We start from the raw sequence: 17,674 nt of genomic DNA, 5'->3' as shown, positions 1-17,674 counted from the left end.
AATTCAGTCATTGATCAGGGCGCTACATTGCGAGTGAAATGGTCGCATTTGCAAGTGATTTTTCAAAGTGGCGACTAGAAATAATGAAACGCTTATCTTTTGGCGATTGTATTTCTTTTACCAACAATCTTCCAAAGCTCACTACTGAGTGAAAAATATCTTTTCAACTTTTGTTTTTATTATAAAACGAACAAAGTTAAATTATTTAAACAATAACAGTTTAATAGAACAATATGCTCATTTTATTTTTTTTTAACAAAGGCTGTTTAAAATATATCTGAAGAAATTAGAATGTTTATACCTTCAACTATCAACATAAAATTTGTTGTATATTTAGAATTACACTTATTAAAAAAAAAAAAACACAGAAAAATCTTTGATGTACATACCAGGGTTGGATCAAATACTGACTTTTAACAATTGAAATACAAATACAAATACTTTCGTTAAGGTTACCAGAAATACAAATACAAATACTTTTATTCCTAACTCTAAAAATACAAATACAAATACTAACGCTAAAAATACAAATACTTTTATTCCTCAATCTCAAAATACAAATAAAAATACAATAACTGATTTAAACAATCTGAAAATATGCGAAGAAAAGAAGAAAAAAGAAGAAATGTTTCCTTCCAAATTTGACATCTACATTACACTCTATATCATGTCCTCATTGCATTTTATCATCATTAGAGCTCTGAAAGTTTCCGGGCCAAGTTTGGCTCGCTCTGGGGTATAAAAATTACCAGCCTTGCTGAAAACTCTTTCAGATGGTGCCGATGTTGCACAGCACCCTAGAATATTTCTGGCGAAAGGCTTCAAAATCTTGAAGCTCTTGTTTTCCCGCCAGTACCTCAGTGGGTTGACGTCAAAAGCCAGAACACATTCTTCTAAGTAGGAATCGAGTTCTGCCTTTACAATTTGTAAATAAGTTTCTATTTGTCAATCATATTCTTAAAAGAATTATGTCAGTCGTCAGAAGACCAAATTTACTCAGGGGATTGGAGGTATCAACTTAAAATATCTCTAAAATATTGATAAATTTAATTTTAGTCATAACTCTAAAACTAGACTTTGTTTCCAAGAACAATCTATGCGTCATTATTAAGGCAAATGTGTCTATTAATCCAAGATAGTTAGAAAATCTATAATTATTGACTTTTAATTAAACTTTTGGGACTACTCAGGAAAAAGTATATGAATACTTAAAAATATTCATTTTAAATACAACTTTAAATAGCTATAGTTATAAGTTTTCAAATTTCTATAAATTGAAAATAAATTAATTCAATTAATTTCAAAACACTACTTTTAAAGAATTTCAAACGAAAAATACAAGAATTAATTATTTCAGAGGAAATATACTCAGTGACCTAATTGGCAGGGACAAGGCGCCAGCACTAAAAAATGTCCCCAAAATGGTTTCATACTCAACTGTGAACTCTTTGAAAGGGTCCATATAGACATTTAGTAAGTAACTGTGAAACCGGATTAAACATTTAGGTGTGAGATTCGCTTAGTGCGAGAGGGTGTAAATCCATGAATGGGAGTGGGAAGTCAAAAGTTTTTTTTTTAAATCTACAAGTTTAGACATCCAAACAACTGTTTAAATTACTTTATTATAACTTTTTCTTTAATAATCCATATTTAATAAATATTTATATAAAATTATCCGAAAAAGGCCAAATTTGAAGCATAAATTTGAAAAAAAACAAACAAAAATTTTGAAAGCCAAACTGCTTCAAAAAAAGCCAAATTCGCGAAATTTGGCCTTAAAAAAGCCAAGCTGGCAACCCTGAATTGAAGCTACTTGACTCACAGACTTATCGTCACTCAACTAGCAGCCGCGTGTGTGACTGGAAGTGGACAGGGCTGGTAGACTGGTACACGTACACAACATGTATGTGAACAGGGTTGGATCAAATACTGACTTTTAACAATTGAAATGCAAATACTTTCGTTTAGGTTACCAGATATACAAATACAAATACTTTTACTCCTAAGTCTAAAAATACAAATACATTTATTCCTAAATCTAAAAGTACAAATACAATTACATTAAAATTGTATTTAAATACAATTGAAATACAAATACAATTGTATTTGATCCAACCCTAGTACATACTCGTCACAGAACCAAGATGTCATATTCTAAAAATCATGTGTGTTTGGCTAGTAAACGAAAATATTTAGTCGTCAAAGGTCAACTAAAGATAAGTTTGTCCGTAGAGCCCTGTTGAAACATCTTAAATTCTGAGTCATTGATATGTCTTTCTTTTTAAACATCTAAATGCAGAAGTTGCAAGTTGCTATCTCTAATGAGCTAATAAACAAAATCTTTGTGTTTCTTTGTTAATGTTAAAAAAAAAATTTTTTTTTTTTTTTTGCCTATTAAGATATTATCACCAGAGGAGGAAACGATGTTGCATTTATATCTGGGTTCGTTTTCATTACCCATTTCTAATGGGAGGTTTCGACTTCTGAAAGGTGTACATTAATTCTGAAGAATTATATGCATGTTTTATTGAGACCTATGTTGAAATGAAGTCTTAGAACATGAGTACGCCATGTTGTTTTGGAGACTGATGTAGTGGATGTGATGCATCAGACAACGGAAAATAGAAATGTTTTGTTTTCATAAGGTGGAAGGGGATATGTCTGGCAATTCTCATATTGATGTGAAGATTGTAGCTTAGATGCAAGAAGCTACCCTCCCTCCTTCTGAGCTTTATGTACATAACCTCTACTCAAATTAATGTCCTTCTCATTCATTGCTAATAATAATGTTAACTATTTCTGGCCTATAGGAGAATCGAAAGTTCACCGAGGATTTGCTTTCAGCAGCTTTCTAACCCTAACCCTCTTATATCCTTTAGTACTCAAATTCCATTAGTGATGTTTCTAGCAAAGGGGGAAGAATTGTAAGCTAAGAAATGCAAAATTTCATTAGAAATTGAAAGCTGGAGTTAGAGTTGAATGTCAGAATATGATGTCCTGGACAGAGGAAATCTGAACTAAAATTGTGGGAAAGAGAGAAAAAAAATTTTTTCAACTTTTTGTCAAGTGAACTCAAATGTCTCTATTTTTATTTTTACCCTTTTTGGATAATTGACAAGGGAAACTTGCATAATGTTTATAAAAAGGAGACAGCAACAATGTATGTTATTATTATTATTTATATACACTTAGAAACAGTTTCAGCTCACTGACATTTGTAGTAATATTGGATGATGAACGGGGGAAGGGGGGGGGGTAAAAACGAAATGTAAGGTTAGAATAATAAATAAGAAAATGGAAATATTTGTTAGAAGTTAGGCTAACAAGTACTGGAAGTTGCGGCATAAAATGAAGTATATGGCAAAAGAGAGATCAAAGCTGTCTCTTAGGTGCTGTGTTAAGATGAATGGTTGTTGGTTTTTAAGTCTCTACAAGGTTGACCATGTTATTCTGGATGTATTTGCTGTAAATTGTTTTGAAAAGAAAACCGAATGCCAGAAGAAAATAATGGAGTTATTTGTTGTTCTTTTTAGTTGCTTCCATTATTGCACCCAAGAAGAGAAAGAAAATCAGTAACTATTACATTGCTGTTATGACCACTTCTACAACTAGACGTTACTATTCATTGAACAACTACTTACAATTTGTTAAGAAGAAAATTACGGGTCATTTAGTGCAATCAAAGATGACAGACATTAAAAAGAGCCGATATGCAGTTGTGGCAATAGAGACAAGAACTTACCTTGTCTTCAAAGCATGACAGTTGTTAAGAAACTTTGCCAGTAGGGGAGGGGGGGGGGAACTTGTATGCTCAAGATTTGTGGATTTCATAGTTGGTACTAACTTGCATGTATAGACACAAACCGACTTTTTTAATGTTAATCAATTTATGCAGCTGAAAGAGTGTTGGTTTGATAATTTTGCTGGTGTTATTATGAGCAGGAGTTCCTCCTGATGTCTGGACCATCATTGTGACCTTTTTTAACTCCTTTTCATACCAAACAAGATATATTGCTACTTGGATGTAAGGGGCTACTATTTGAGATTGTGTCTAACAAGAGTCTGTGGGGTGGGTGGGGACAGAGAGATGTCTCTTACATTACATTTAAACTTCTGTAGGTTGGTACAGTCAGGAAGCAGGAAACTGAGGGCATTCCAAAGTCCATCAATCCGAGGGAAGAAACTATTAGAATAGAAGGCTTTCCAGCATCTAGGGATTTCAACAGTGAAGGGGCGAGATTTTGCTGCTTGCTCCAGGAGATTTCTATACATTTGTTGTTTCTTGCAAGAATTATTGAAAACTTGCCAAATCTCATGAAAGTGAATCCTTTTGTTTTTTATCATATTTCAGCATGACCATTTGTCTGATGTCCTTAAACGGGAAAAAGAAGAAAACGAAAACCGAATGAGAAACGCTCTCGATGAGCACAAAAATCTACAGAGGGTACGAGAATCATTCTGTGTTTATACTTTTTATCTTAAAAATTTTATTTTTAAAAACAAAAAAGAAAGAAATCCACAGTATTTTAAAAATGATCCCTCCATAAAAAATTTTTTTTTTTATTTTTAAATGTTTTTCTTTGAGATGAAATTTGGTTACTGCTGCTGCTGTTAATAGTTAAATTTCTGCACAGATATGAACATGTGTCTGTGAATGCATGCGGTCATTTTCTTGTCTTCATCCAGAGTCAATGCTTGATTTCAACAATGGCCTTAATATCAATTGTGTGGTCTTGGTCGGTGCTGTAACTAAGAGTTTTGCCTTTCAAATAAAATTACAACTGTGAGTTTTAAAACAAGTAACAATGTTTCATTTTGTGGAGTTATCAAACAACAAATTTGCAGTCAGAACAACAGACCAGTTTGCTTAAATTCCTGACTGTACCTAGAACCCGACCAAAACAAAACACCTTGTGTCTGTTTTTGATCAAATGCGTACAAATATCACTTTTCATTTGGCTTAGGCCATGCAATCAGCATACATGAACACGATAGGCTGTTTTATTACTGGTCATAAAATTTAATAACCAGGATGTCTATTATCTGGAGTGGACATTATTAATTCTGTAGAATTTCAAGCTGCTTGCAATTTTTTGTTTGTTATTAATCAAAAATTGCTGCATTTTTTGTTAATTTATTTTTCCTTTCTTTTTCATGAACCATCCTGAAAGTCTTTACACCTTTAGTTAGGTATCATGTCTCTTTGCAGTAAAAATAATTAATGATTAAATGTCTGCAGCCATTTAATTTTTCCATATAAAGCATTTGCCCTCTTTAAGAAAGGGCTTCCGGCGCCCCTCAGCCTCACGGAGCCCACTTTGGGAAACCCTGGTTTAAGTTACCATCTATGTTGTTAATATATGCAAAAGCAAAAAATCTTAACTGCTTTAACATGACAAGACTCTGACAGATATATGCACGGACATGGAATCTATATTCGTTGCACCCTCCCCTTGACTATAGAGCAAAATTTTGAATCAGATAATCGGGCCTTCATGTGTTTTAGACTGGCCTTTCTACACTGCATTAGCTAGTTATATTTTCTCTACCGCTCTTCCTCGAATCGGCTATATCTCTGACAGTATAGCTGCCACACTCTCCTTAGATTCTAACACTCATAGTAATTGGCTCAGCTCAGCTCAGCTCAAGTTACACAGATGCAGCTGGATGCTTTACTCATAGTTTCTCTATAGCTCATTTCCTTACATAGATGGTCATGTTCCCGACCTGCCTCCCAGATCATGATGATCAGCAAGCCTCACTTCTATACTATATTCCTAATCACAGTACTCAAGGATTGTGTGACAAATATCCATAGTCCACTCGGAAATGCTGACCACCTTGTGATATCAGACATCACCTTTTAAATCCCAACCCCAAGGTGAGGAGTCATTGCTCAAATTGACAAGGTACTAGAAAAAAGCTGATTGGGAAGCCATCAGAACACATCAGAGATTCCTCATGGACCAATATCTATTCTCTTCTTGCTGAACAGTGTATCAATGAGACAACCGAATGATGCAAAGCAGGCATTGAAGCATATATTTCCATGTGGAAGTATTACAGTACGCTCCACTCTCCCCAATGGTTCACTTTAAATTGTTCAGCTGCCATTGCACAAAGACAGCATGTATTCCGACGATTTGTGTATTATATATGTCAAGTTTTTTTTCTGCCCTAAAAAATAAAAAAAAAAAATAAACTGGCTTATGATTTTGATATCCTTCATTTTTATACATTTTTTTTTTTTATCTTTTCAGGAAGAATTTGAAAGTTACTTTGAAATGGAACAAAACCGATATCAGGCAACTCTACAGAAGGTTTTAATGGTATGGCAATGTTTCAATGCATTCTCACATCTTTGAGAGGCGTTATTTATCTCCTCTGTCACACTTTTAAAAAAAAATGTTTGTTTTTTTGTTTTTTTTGTACTTGTACAGTTTAATCAAGATATTGAAAAATAAAAATATTGAAAACAAAGTTTATATTGTACGTATCCGTTATGGAATGAAGTTCTCTGAAAAAAAATTTCACTTAATTTCATCAAGTAGTTTTTTTTTTTGTTTTTTTTTACAGTGAAAAAACAATTTATGATATCGAGCAAAAAGTTCAATTTTTAGGAAGAAAAGTATTAATGATGGGGAGGGAGTGTTGGCGCTTTAAACTGAATTATCTCCCTGTGGTGTGTTCTAAAAATCCAAACAAAAATTTTAAAAATTCAAAGATGTCTACCTTCAACATGCTGTCATAAAAACATGTTTTTCTGCTGTAAAAAAAAAAACTACTTGATTAAATTAAGTGAAATATTTTCGGAGATCTTCAGTTCAAAATGGATACGTACAATATAACCTTTTCTCAATATTTTCATTTTTTAACGTCTTGATTAAACTGTACAAGTACCTTTTTTTTAATTTTGTTAGTTCTAACTACAAGATTAAGCTTTATAAAAATTATCGAATCAGTTATGACAGTGTCCTTAAATACTTGAAAATGAAAATGGCATTAGATTGACTAAAGATTTTATGATGTTATTGAAACAAACTTTGATGTCACAATGTGTAAATTTGAAATAACATTTTCTTAGGTGATGATGCTTATGTCTGGAAATGTTTAAGTAAGCATTACCATACAATTTGTTCTTTTTTATAATTAATAACCCCAAAACTGCCTTTTAGGTAATTCAGATTTTAAATTTTTATCCGATTGAAGTGGAGAAAGAAAGTGATAGAGGGGCACGAATTTAACCGAAAACTTTTGTAAGATTTTTAATTGTATCAATTGAAAATATGTAGCTCTTATCGAGTGGCCATTGGGCCTTGATAAATGGTAGCTTATTAGTACAAAAAAAATTTTTTATGAATAAACAAAGAAATGAATTCCATATGAAAATTGAATGTTCTCTTATTTTCACACAGTCTATGCACACATGGAAATATCTTCTATTATAGAAAGAGCAAATGTCTGTTCGTATATTCAGCTAAAACTTGAAAAGTATATAACACACACCCACAGAGTTGGTATTTTTTAATCACATGATGTATAATACTTAAAATTTAAAAAAAAAAAAAATGGATACCTTATTTGTGATTAAATGATCTAGAAGTGTAAGCCATGTTTAGTTTCAGAACAGTTTCCGATGGTTCGTTGTTCTACACAAGTCCTGGGAGTTGACTGGTTTGCAGTAGACAGTTCTTGAGTTGGAATCCACAGAGCAAAAGATTCTTCCCGTGTCGAGACAGAAAAAAACATATGCGGAATTGCTACAGAAAGGTTTAATATTTATGGAGCAATTCTGGTTTCTGATTGGTTGGTAGCAGAACGTGAATTAATTCAATTCATATGTTCATAGTAGCATTGTTTATAAATAGAATCTCCCGACTGTGCGGGATCATACCCCATTATACATAAAAATATTGTAACAAATGACCATTTATTAATGTTATCAAGATATACCCGCATCTTTTTAATGTTATGTAAAAGGCAGAAACTAATTTTTTTTTCACAGAATTAACTCCCCTTGTGTTGGCTTAAGTGTATATCCAGAGAGAGAAATGGGCTGAGTGTAGGAGAAAGAGAGAGTGATATAAATTATGTTACATTTTTGACCCCAAACAATGTTGGGTAGACCTGCTAGTCTAATATGTAAATCTATCCGATTTCATTGTCAGTTCCTCAATCCATCAATCCTAATGTCAACGTTTTGTCTCTTTGCAGGAAGAACAGTGTTTACATCAAAAAGCCATTGAAAAGGCAATGCAAGAGCAAAAGGAACAATCTCAGGAAGCATTCAAAGAAGAAATGGTAAGTTGCCTCTTCTTAAACACAACTGATGTGCATGCACGCATAAATTTCTTTTATTCTCGTCTAAAGAAAAGTCAGTCAAGTTCTTGATTTTTTTTTTTTTTGTCATCAATACATTCCTTTCTATAAAATCATTTCTTTCTAAATAACCATTTTATTATGTTACACCTACACGCATGCAGACCAATGCTTTTAAGAAGATGGATGGTCTCATTATTGACAACAAGTGCAGGTTCTGCCACACAGAAATAGTGTCAGCCACCCGGTACCTGGTTGTAAGGTTCTACTAAGGGACTGCCACTATACAATATGACACAATGGAGTGTGTAACTATCTCCACTGGACTATCTTTAAAAAGCTTAATGTCAAATGCAGCAGCAAGTCCTGGAAACATGTACCAGAAAGAACAGTTGGAAATAAGTCATACGCCATCCATGATGACTATACAGAGCGGTTAAACCTGACATTGTTATATAGGAAGGAGGAGAAAGAAGTAATCTTATTAGAAGAAGTTGGTGTCCGCAATGATGTTGAGTTAAACAGAACTGAGAGGGAGAAGAAATCAGAGGGTGAAGAGGTCATAAAGGGAAAAGAGGTCATAGTTGATGAAACAAAGGCATGTTATGGATTAAATTCCATTCAAGCTTCTGAGCAGATTCCCGAGTTTAGCTAGATACACCTGGAGGTCAGAGTTTATATTTGCCAAAACATTGTGAGAATAACATTCAAGATAAGAATAGTAGTCCGAATAATCCAAATAGGACTTATCTAAAAAATTGAGAAACATAAAGAAGTTATTCCCCATTAAACCCAACTTAGCAGAATGGAAGCTAAGCTTTAGAAAATCTAGAAAGTAGCAAGTAATAATGCATTTACAGATAATGATTTCACTCATGCTTGACAACTGTTTTTTGACATTGATGAAAGATTTATTTGAAACAGTCAGCATGGAGACAGTCTTAACAACCTTGCAGACTATTAAAACAGTACTGTTAGCGTCCTATCTATGGGTTAAGTAGAATCTATTCTGAAAATAACCTGAAACTGCAGCCGGTGGTCTACACATGAATTTCATCCTGAATAACTAATAAAAGTTATCCCCCCCCCCCATGAATAAAGGTTTGGAAAAAATTATTTTTAAAATGACTAGATTTGGCATTAAATAACCTTAAAGGGGTTAATATGCCAGTAAAAAAAAAAAAAAAAAAAAAATCTTGGGTTTTTGTCTAGAATTCCTCATGTATTAAAAAATGAAAATAAAGTAAAATTTGTATGATGCACGTACTGGTGACGAAAAGAAAATACTATATTACAAAAATTATGTAAATTGATCAAGTAATTTTATTTTATAATGAAAATCATTTTTATACGATTAATGGGAATTTAGCACTATTTTACAATTTGTCACTGTGCAAATGAAGGCAACTCTCATTTACTAAGAGATTCGTTCATTTTTTTCATCTCGTAATTTAGGATGCAATATTTTTTTATTAAATCAAAATATTAAAAAAGAAAGAAAGCTGCAACGATTTTTTTTTTTATGTAACGAAGTTGATGACAATAATACAAAATGTAGTCTTTACGCGACTATTAAGAGAATCGTTTCTGTTTTCATATCATAATTTACGATGCCAAAACCAATGAATACACAATATTTTCATTAGATGAAAACAATTAAAAAAAAGAAGCTGCGGCAACATTTTTTAAATTAAAAAGTAAATGTTATGGTAAGGTTTAAAAATAGTCTTTAACCTTAAAAAATACAAAGGATAAAACTTTTAAAGATGCGGCGACATTTTTTTTTTATTTTTACTGTAACAATGAAAATGCAATTGTAAACGATACAAAATGTAGTCTTTATGCAACTATTAAGAGAAAACCAACGGAAATTTGTAGGCATTACAACATAAATCTTGCAAGTTTGAATTATTGAGTTATCTTTTCTTTTTTTTTCTTTTTTTTTACATAGGCATCACCACTTATCAAGGCCAAGAGGCCACGGGTTAAAGAGTGTACAGTAGAAATTGGACAATATAGTAACCGTTTGTAATGGAGATTCGGTAAATTTGTGAACTTATATGGAATGGCTCATCAAAAAACTTGTTTACGTTAGACTTGAAGACAACCATATTGTAGTCAGCTGGAAAGCAGAAAAATGGAAGACAATTCCAAAGGTGTGCAGTTCTAAGAAAGAAGCTTTGTTCATGGAATCTACGCTTAGGTTTAGGCACAGATAAAGAGTGGGGAAAACTAGTGATAGTGTTTTCTGCTAGAAGGGTGTTTCTTGTGAAAGTTTGGCGAGGGGGGGACCATAGAATGGAGCTCAGCTGAGCACTTGCCATGAAAATAACGATACAGCAGAGACAAACTTGCAACATCTCTTCTGTGAGAAAGAGGTTGCAGGAAAGAGAAAAGGACATCCCCCACAAGGCTACGAAGTCTATTTTGAACTCTATCAAGGCAGGATAAGTCCTTTCTAGCAGCTCCTGCCCAGATGTGGCAACTGTACTCCATCCTTGGATGTACCTGACTCTTATATATATAGAGAATTGCATCAGCAGTGAGATATCTACTGGATCGATAGAAGGATCCGATCATTTTTCCAGCGGCCTTGGCAACAGATTTAATGTATGTGTTCCATCCATTTAAGATCAGGAGTAAAGATCAAGCCCAGAAGCTTGTCAAAACATGAGGCCTCCCCAAGATGAGTCATTCATTTCAATTGATGCCAGATGGGGATCAGAGCATTGATGATGTAAAGATAAAAGCTTGGTTTTGGATGCATTAAAAGAAATAAGCCACTCCTTTCCCCATTGTACCACTTACTCAAGATCAGAGAAGAGAGAATCAGAGAGAATTTGGTCGTTTACAGTCTTAGATGTGCTATCATAGATAGTAGTGTCATCAGCATAGATGTCTACAAATGATGTAAGAATGTGATTTGGAAGATCATTAATATAGATCAGGAAGAGAGTTGGGCCCAGGATGGACCCCTGAGGGACTCCAGCATTAATACTAAGAGCTTCTGATTTCTGCCCATCAACCAATACTCTTATGAACCTATCAGAGAGAAATGATTTAATAATTGAGAAGACATTTCCAGCTATACCGTAGCTGGAGATCTTGTGAAGTAAACCTTTATGCCATACCCTATCAAAGGCCTTTGATATGTCAAGAGCAATTGCCCTAGAAAGGTAGCCTCCGTTGAGAGATTCGCTAATCCTATGAGATATAACTGTAAGCACATCTGCTGTAGATCTAGCAGAACGGAAACCATATTGTGTGTCACTAAGAAGGTTATTTTTGCTAAGATGGTTGATTACTTCTCTATTTAACATAGATTCCCTGGTGCTACCAGATCAGGCTGCCCTGTGGCTTCCTGAGACGAAATGCACCTACATTGACGTTTTTTTGTTTTCTGATCTTTTTTGTAAAACTTAATTATGTTCTACAAAACCAAAAACAAAAACAACAGCCTATCTCCCTCCCCTTTTTATTTTATTTTTTCCTACCTTACTCTCGGTCCTGGATATGACCTTAAACTACATCCGATGGTGAGGTCCAGCTTACGGGCTTGGGGAGTGTTGAGCCACCTCTTAATTGCCATTGCTCCCAGGTCCACCCTGACCCGGAGTGGTAGTACCTGTTAGGGTCCCAACTATGGGTTAAATAGAAACGGATTTTGATTTTAAAAAGGAAAAGAAACAACAAAAAAAGAAAGAAAAAGAAAACAAATATATTCTATTAAATTATCTATTTATTTATTCATTTTTTTTTTATGCCCTGTCAGTAGGGCATGAGAACAAACTGACTGCCCCCCTGCAGAGGGTAAAAATCCCTCAATGGGGCAACCAGTTAGGCGTGGGTTGCTACCCGTAAAGTCTTAGGACGTGATCCTGGTGATTGAGCGAACCTAAACCAGGATACATAGAAGTTTAGGCACCGCAACACATTACTTTGGCCTTTACTTCGATTAGACAGGCGGTCGGAGAGGCCCGATCCGACCAATCGGCCAGTCACGCCAAGCCCCACCATATATTGCCCATTCCAAAAACTCACTACTAATACAACACATCCCCCCCCTCTCCCACAAATAACTCTACTCCCTAATATATGATGGAAAGCGGTGGCTGAGGGTCAATCGATTAGGTGTGAATATCGATGACGAGGCTGTAAACCCCTCAGGATTGCTACAGATCCCATAGCAATATCAAGAGAGAACAGATAATCATTATGATACCACCAAAGTCGGTTATATCATCATTGTATCCCTGTAGAGGCTGGGCGAATGGGTTTCCCCCCAGGCTCTTCCCAAATAGGACTCCGAGGTGGGTGGGTAACAAAGATGACGAAAAAAGAAAACAAAATATATGGCTTATTCCTCCCCAAAACCACCCAACCACCCAAAGAGAACCCACTCTGATGTCTCTGACATCAGTAGCTCTGACGAAGAGACGATAAAACCAAGGAACTCAACATTCGTAGTAATAGAATCAATGGAGGAAACTCCTTTGAGCAAACTATCACCTTTTAAAATTGAAAAAAATCTTAAAACTCTAAAACCAAAGTCTATTAAAAAACAATTTAACGGCAGCCTACTAATAGAAACCCATAACGAAGAACAAACTAAAGAAATATTGAAACTAAAATTATTTGAAAACATCAAAGTCAAATGCTACAGACATCCAACCCTAAATACCTGCAAAGGAGTAGTGAAAAGCCACGAACTTGCACTTTGTCCCTTGGAGGAAATCAGGACAAACTTACAGAAACAGAATGTGTTAGATGTTCGCAGAGTTCAAATTAAAAAAACAGTGAGAAAATCGATACCAATACATATATACTAACTTTCGATTCCCTCACCATACCCAAAGAAGTGAAAGTTGGATATATGAAAATAAATGTAGAAATTTATATTCCAAATCCCCTCCAATGCTTCAAGTGCCAGAAGTTTGGACACCATCAAGATCGGTGCACACGATTACCAGTGTGTGGAAGATGTGGAGAAAGCGGCCCACACATTGACTGCAGAAAAGATTTCAAGTGTGCCAACTGCCTGGGAAACCATGGCGCTGGCTCTAGATATTGCGAAATATGGAAAAGAAAAAAAGAAGTGACCAAACTAAAACATATAAAGAATATATCCTACCCAGAGGCCATAAAAATCATTGAAACTAAAACATGTGCAGATGCAACTAAAAAAACTACTCCAATCAACAATCAAAATGGTCATATACATGTAACGGATACAACTGACAAGAAAATTGATGTCTTAAGCAAACTAATAAAGGAAATGAAAGAACTATTAGAAGAAATGAGGAAAATGTATAGTGCAATGTCTGCAACCAATCCAAGGATAATATTAATTAAAGACACTACTGAACCACAAAAAGAAACAAAACCACAAACCATTTCTACAAAAACAACCGAACAACCATCAAACACATCACAAGCCAGAAAAGAATCAAAAATCCCCCCAGACAAAAAAAAAAAACAAACAAAAACAGGAAAAGAAAGATCCCGATCTATATCTCGAACAGGGACTCCGACAGAAAATAGATTTGAGGGATTGGAGTCGATAGAAGTTGAACACAATTCCAAATGATGAACAAAATATTACAATGGAATATCAGAGGGATAAAAGCAAACCAAAATGAACTCACATTATTAATAACAAATATGAGCCCAGCACTTGTCTGTCTACAGGAAACCTTTCTGAAAGAAAATAATACCATCAACATAAAACACTACACATCTTACAACTACATAAATAAAGATACGGACAGAGCTTCTGGAGGCACATCAATACTCGTGAAGAATGAAGTCCCTCAAAGACAAATAAATATAAACACAAACTTGCAAGCAATTGCAGTTTCAGTGACTCTACATAGAACTATAACACTTTGCTCAATATACATCCCTCCAAAAGATACAATCAACGAAACTGAGATAACTCAATTAATAAAACAACTCCCTAAACCCTTTTTTCTACTAGGAGATCTCAACAGTCACAATGTCTATGCACACATGGAAGTAAAGAAACAAATAAAAAAGGAAAAGAAATAGAAAGAAAAGTAAAGAAACAAATAAAAAAGGAAAAGAAATAGAAAACATAATGAATAAAAATAATCTATGCCTCCTTAATAATCAAAACTACACCTATATGTACCCAGCAACAGGTACTTTCACCGCCATTGACCTTACCTTATGTGATCCTTCCATATATATGGACTATGACTGGAAAGTACACAATGACACCTGTGGGAGTGATCATTTCCCAATCATCCTGGAAAGTCTAAGTACTAGCACTGAACAAAAAACACCCAAATGGAACCTACATAAAGTGGATTGGAAAGACTTCCAGGAATAGTGCAAAAACCAATTAATTATCGAAAAGAATGATGAAGATGACCATTTGAACTACTTCATTAAAACACTCACAAACATAGCAAATAATACCATACCGAAAACAACCAAAACCAACAATCACAACAAACCTTGGTTCACAAAAGAATGCAGAAAAGCCATCAGAGCTCGACGAGCTGCCTTGAGAAAATTCGAAAAGTATCCAACAAGCGAAAATCTGGATTTCTTCAAAAACAACAGAGCAAAAGCCAGACGAATCATAAAGGAATCCAAAAGAACAACTTGGAGAAATTATATATCCAAAATTAATGTGAATACCAAGGCGAAAACAGTTTGGAACATGATGAGGAAAATAGAAGGAAAGTGTAGTAGTACACCAATATCCCACATCTCTAAAGGCAACAAAATATACACCGATCAAAAAGATATTTCCAATAACCTGGCAGATAATTTATCATAAATTTCATCATGTGACAGACAAACAGAGAAATTCAAAAAGATTAGAGAAAAGGAAGAGAAAAAGAAAATTCTATTTAAATCACAAAATACTGAAAAATACAACCGACCTCTTACCTTGACTGAATTAAAAGAATCGCTAACCAAATCCCATGACACAGCTACAGGGCCCGATGAAATTCCATATGAAATCCTCAAAAAACTTCCAGAAACCTCAATGAAATACCTACTTGAAATTTTCAATATTATATGGTCCAGTGGAAACATACCCGAGACCTGGAAAGAGGCCACAATAATACCAATCCTCAAATCTGAAAGCTCAAACATCCAATCCCAATCAAGTAACGTCTCAGATCCATTGAATTTTAGGCCAATAGCTCTAACAAGCTGCATTTGTAAGACCATGGAAAGGATTATAAACAAAAGACTAATCTGGTTCCTGGAAACAGAATCTTATTACAGAATTTCAAACAGGATTCAGGAAAAACCGAAGTTCAATAGACCACATAGTCAGACTTGAAACCTTCATCAGAGAAGCCTTTGTAAGGAAGGAACATTTAACAGCAGTGTTTTTTGACATGGAAAAAGCCTACGATACTGTGTGGAAGTACGGTGTTACAAGGGATCTGAAGGCGCTTGGACTAAAAGGCAGAATGCCAATTTTTATTGAAAATTTTTTAAAAAATAGACGGAATAAAGGTTGGCACAGCTCTCTCGGACTTGAAAGAACAAGAGAATGGAGTACCTCAAGAGAGCATACTGTCAGTGACCCTGTTCAGTATCCGAATTAACATCATTGTAAAAAACCTTAACCCTGGGGTAGATTGCGCCCTATATGTGGATGACTTCCTAATATGCTGTTGATCTAGATATATATCTATAATAGAAAGGAAGCTTCAATTGTGCTTAAACAAAGTAATGAGATGGACGGAAGAGAATGGATTTAGATTCTCCAAAAGAAAAACGAAATGCATGCATTTCTGCAAACTAAAGAACATGCATAATGATCCTGTCCTAACCATGGAAGGAATGCCCATACCCGTTACTGACCAGTACAAATTCTTAGGGATTTTATTTGACAAAAAGTTAACATTCATCCCACACATAAACTATCTGAAAAAAAAATGTAACAAAGCTGTAAATCTTTTGAGAGTGGTAGCACATACCGATTGGGGTGCAGACAGGGAAACACTCCTTAAACTTTACAGAGCACTAGTCCGCTCAAAGCTAGACTACGGTTGTTTCATATATGGATCAACCCGAACATCATATATAAAAAGCCTAGACCCTATTCACCATACTGGCCTAAGATTAGCCCTAGGAGCATACAGAACTTCCCCCGTGAACAGTCTATACACGGAAGCAAACGAACCCCCACTAGATCTAAGGCGAGAAAAGTTAGCCCTTCAATATTTACTGAAACTGAAGTCTTGCCCAAACAACCCTGCATACCAATGTACCTTCTATCCTAAATATGAAGAACTCTTTAACATGAGAAGAAAAACTATCAAAACTTTCAGGCTCCAAATGAAGGAAAGCATTGAAGAATCGAAAATTCCAATCTCCAGCATTCACAACTTCATACTGCCTAAAACACCCCCATGGACTATGAAACAAGTAGAAATAAAACTGAACCTAAACAAAAAGTCCAAATCTACCACAAACCCTATTGAATACCACGACGAACTTCAACATTTAAAATTACAATATTCAGACTACACCTTTATCTACACAGACGGGTCTAAAAGCAACAATCACACTGGATGTGCAGCAACGTACCATAAAACCACAATGAAGAGAAATCTTCAAAATGAAGCATCTATATTCACTGCAGAGACTAAAGCTATCGATCTAGCACTCAACATAATTTCAGAGGAAACCACCAAAAACTTCATCATTCTCACAGATTCTCTATCAGTCCTATTATCTATACAAAATCAAAAACAAGAAAATCCACTAACAACAAAATTAATAGAAAAAATCAATATCCTTTCAACTACTAAAAACATTATTCTTGTCTGGATCCCCAGCCATGTAGGGATCAAAGGCAATGACAGGGCAGATACAGCTGCAAAAAGATCTTCTCACCTTCCAACTGACAATTTTAAGATTCCACATACTGATCTTAGACCCCAGATAAAAGCATACACACAGGAAAACTGGCAACTGCGGTGGAGCCAGCAAGAGGGCAACAAATTATACTCAATCAAACCTGAACTTAAGGAACGATGTCCGGACATCAAGAGATCACGCCGAGAAGATGTGATACTGACTCGGCTGCGCATAGGACACACCAACTTTACTCATTCTTATATACTAAATGGAGAATCGGCGCCAGAGTGCATCCCATGCCAGGAGACACTCACAGTAAAACATATCCTAGTTGGGTGTGATGACCTTGCCCCAACTAGAAAATTATATTATACAGAAAGCAATATGGAAGACCTTTTTGAAAAGGTCAACTCAACAAATATTCTAGCATACCTAAGGAAAGTAAATTTACATAAGAAAATTTAAGGAAATTTAAAGTCACCCAAATATACACATCCAT

General features: G+C 34.9%; 1 protein-coding gene across 2 annotated transcripts in view; it reads left to right on the top strand.

Annotated features, from left to right (window-relative positions):
- LOC145293005 (uncharacterized) overlaps positions 1–17,674 on the top strand; it is an 89,033-nt gene that overhangs the window by 39,427 nt on the left and 31,932 nt on the right. For both annotated transcript variants that reach the window (XM_080139263.1, XM_080139261.1), the window contains 3 exons: positions 4,352–4,444; positions 6,261–6,329; positions 8,215–8,301. In XM_080139263.1, coding sequence (XP_079995389.1) covers positions 4,352–4,444; positions 6,261–6,329; positions 8,215–8,301 — 249 coding nt within the window. The remainder of the gene's footprint in view (positions 1–4,351; positions 4,445–6,260; positions 6,330–8,214; positions 8,302–17,674) is intronic.

This window comes from Euprymna scolopes, chromosome 14, assembly GCF_053919585.1.
Source record: "Euprymna scolopes isolate OS-2025 chromosome 14, ASM5391958v1, whole genome shotgun sequence".
NCBI classification, from domain to species: Eukaryota; Metazoa; Mollusca; class Cephalopoda; order Sepiida; family Sepiolidae; genus Euprymna; species Euprymna scolopes.
The sequence above is the reverse complement of the archived record's forward strand: the minus strand, read 5'-3'. Positions and strand labels throughout refer to the sequence as shown.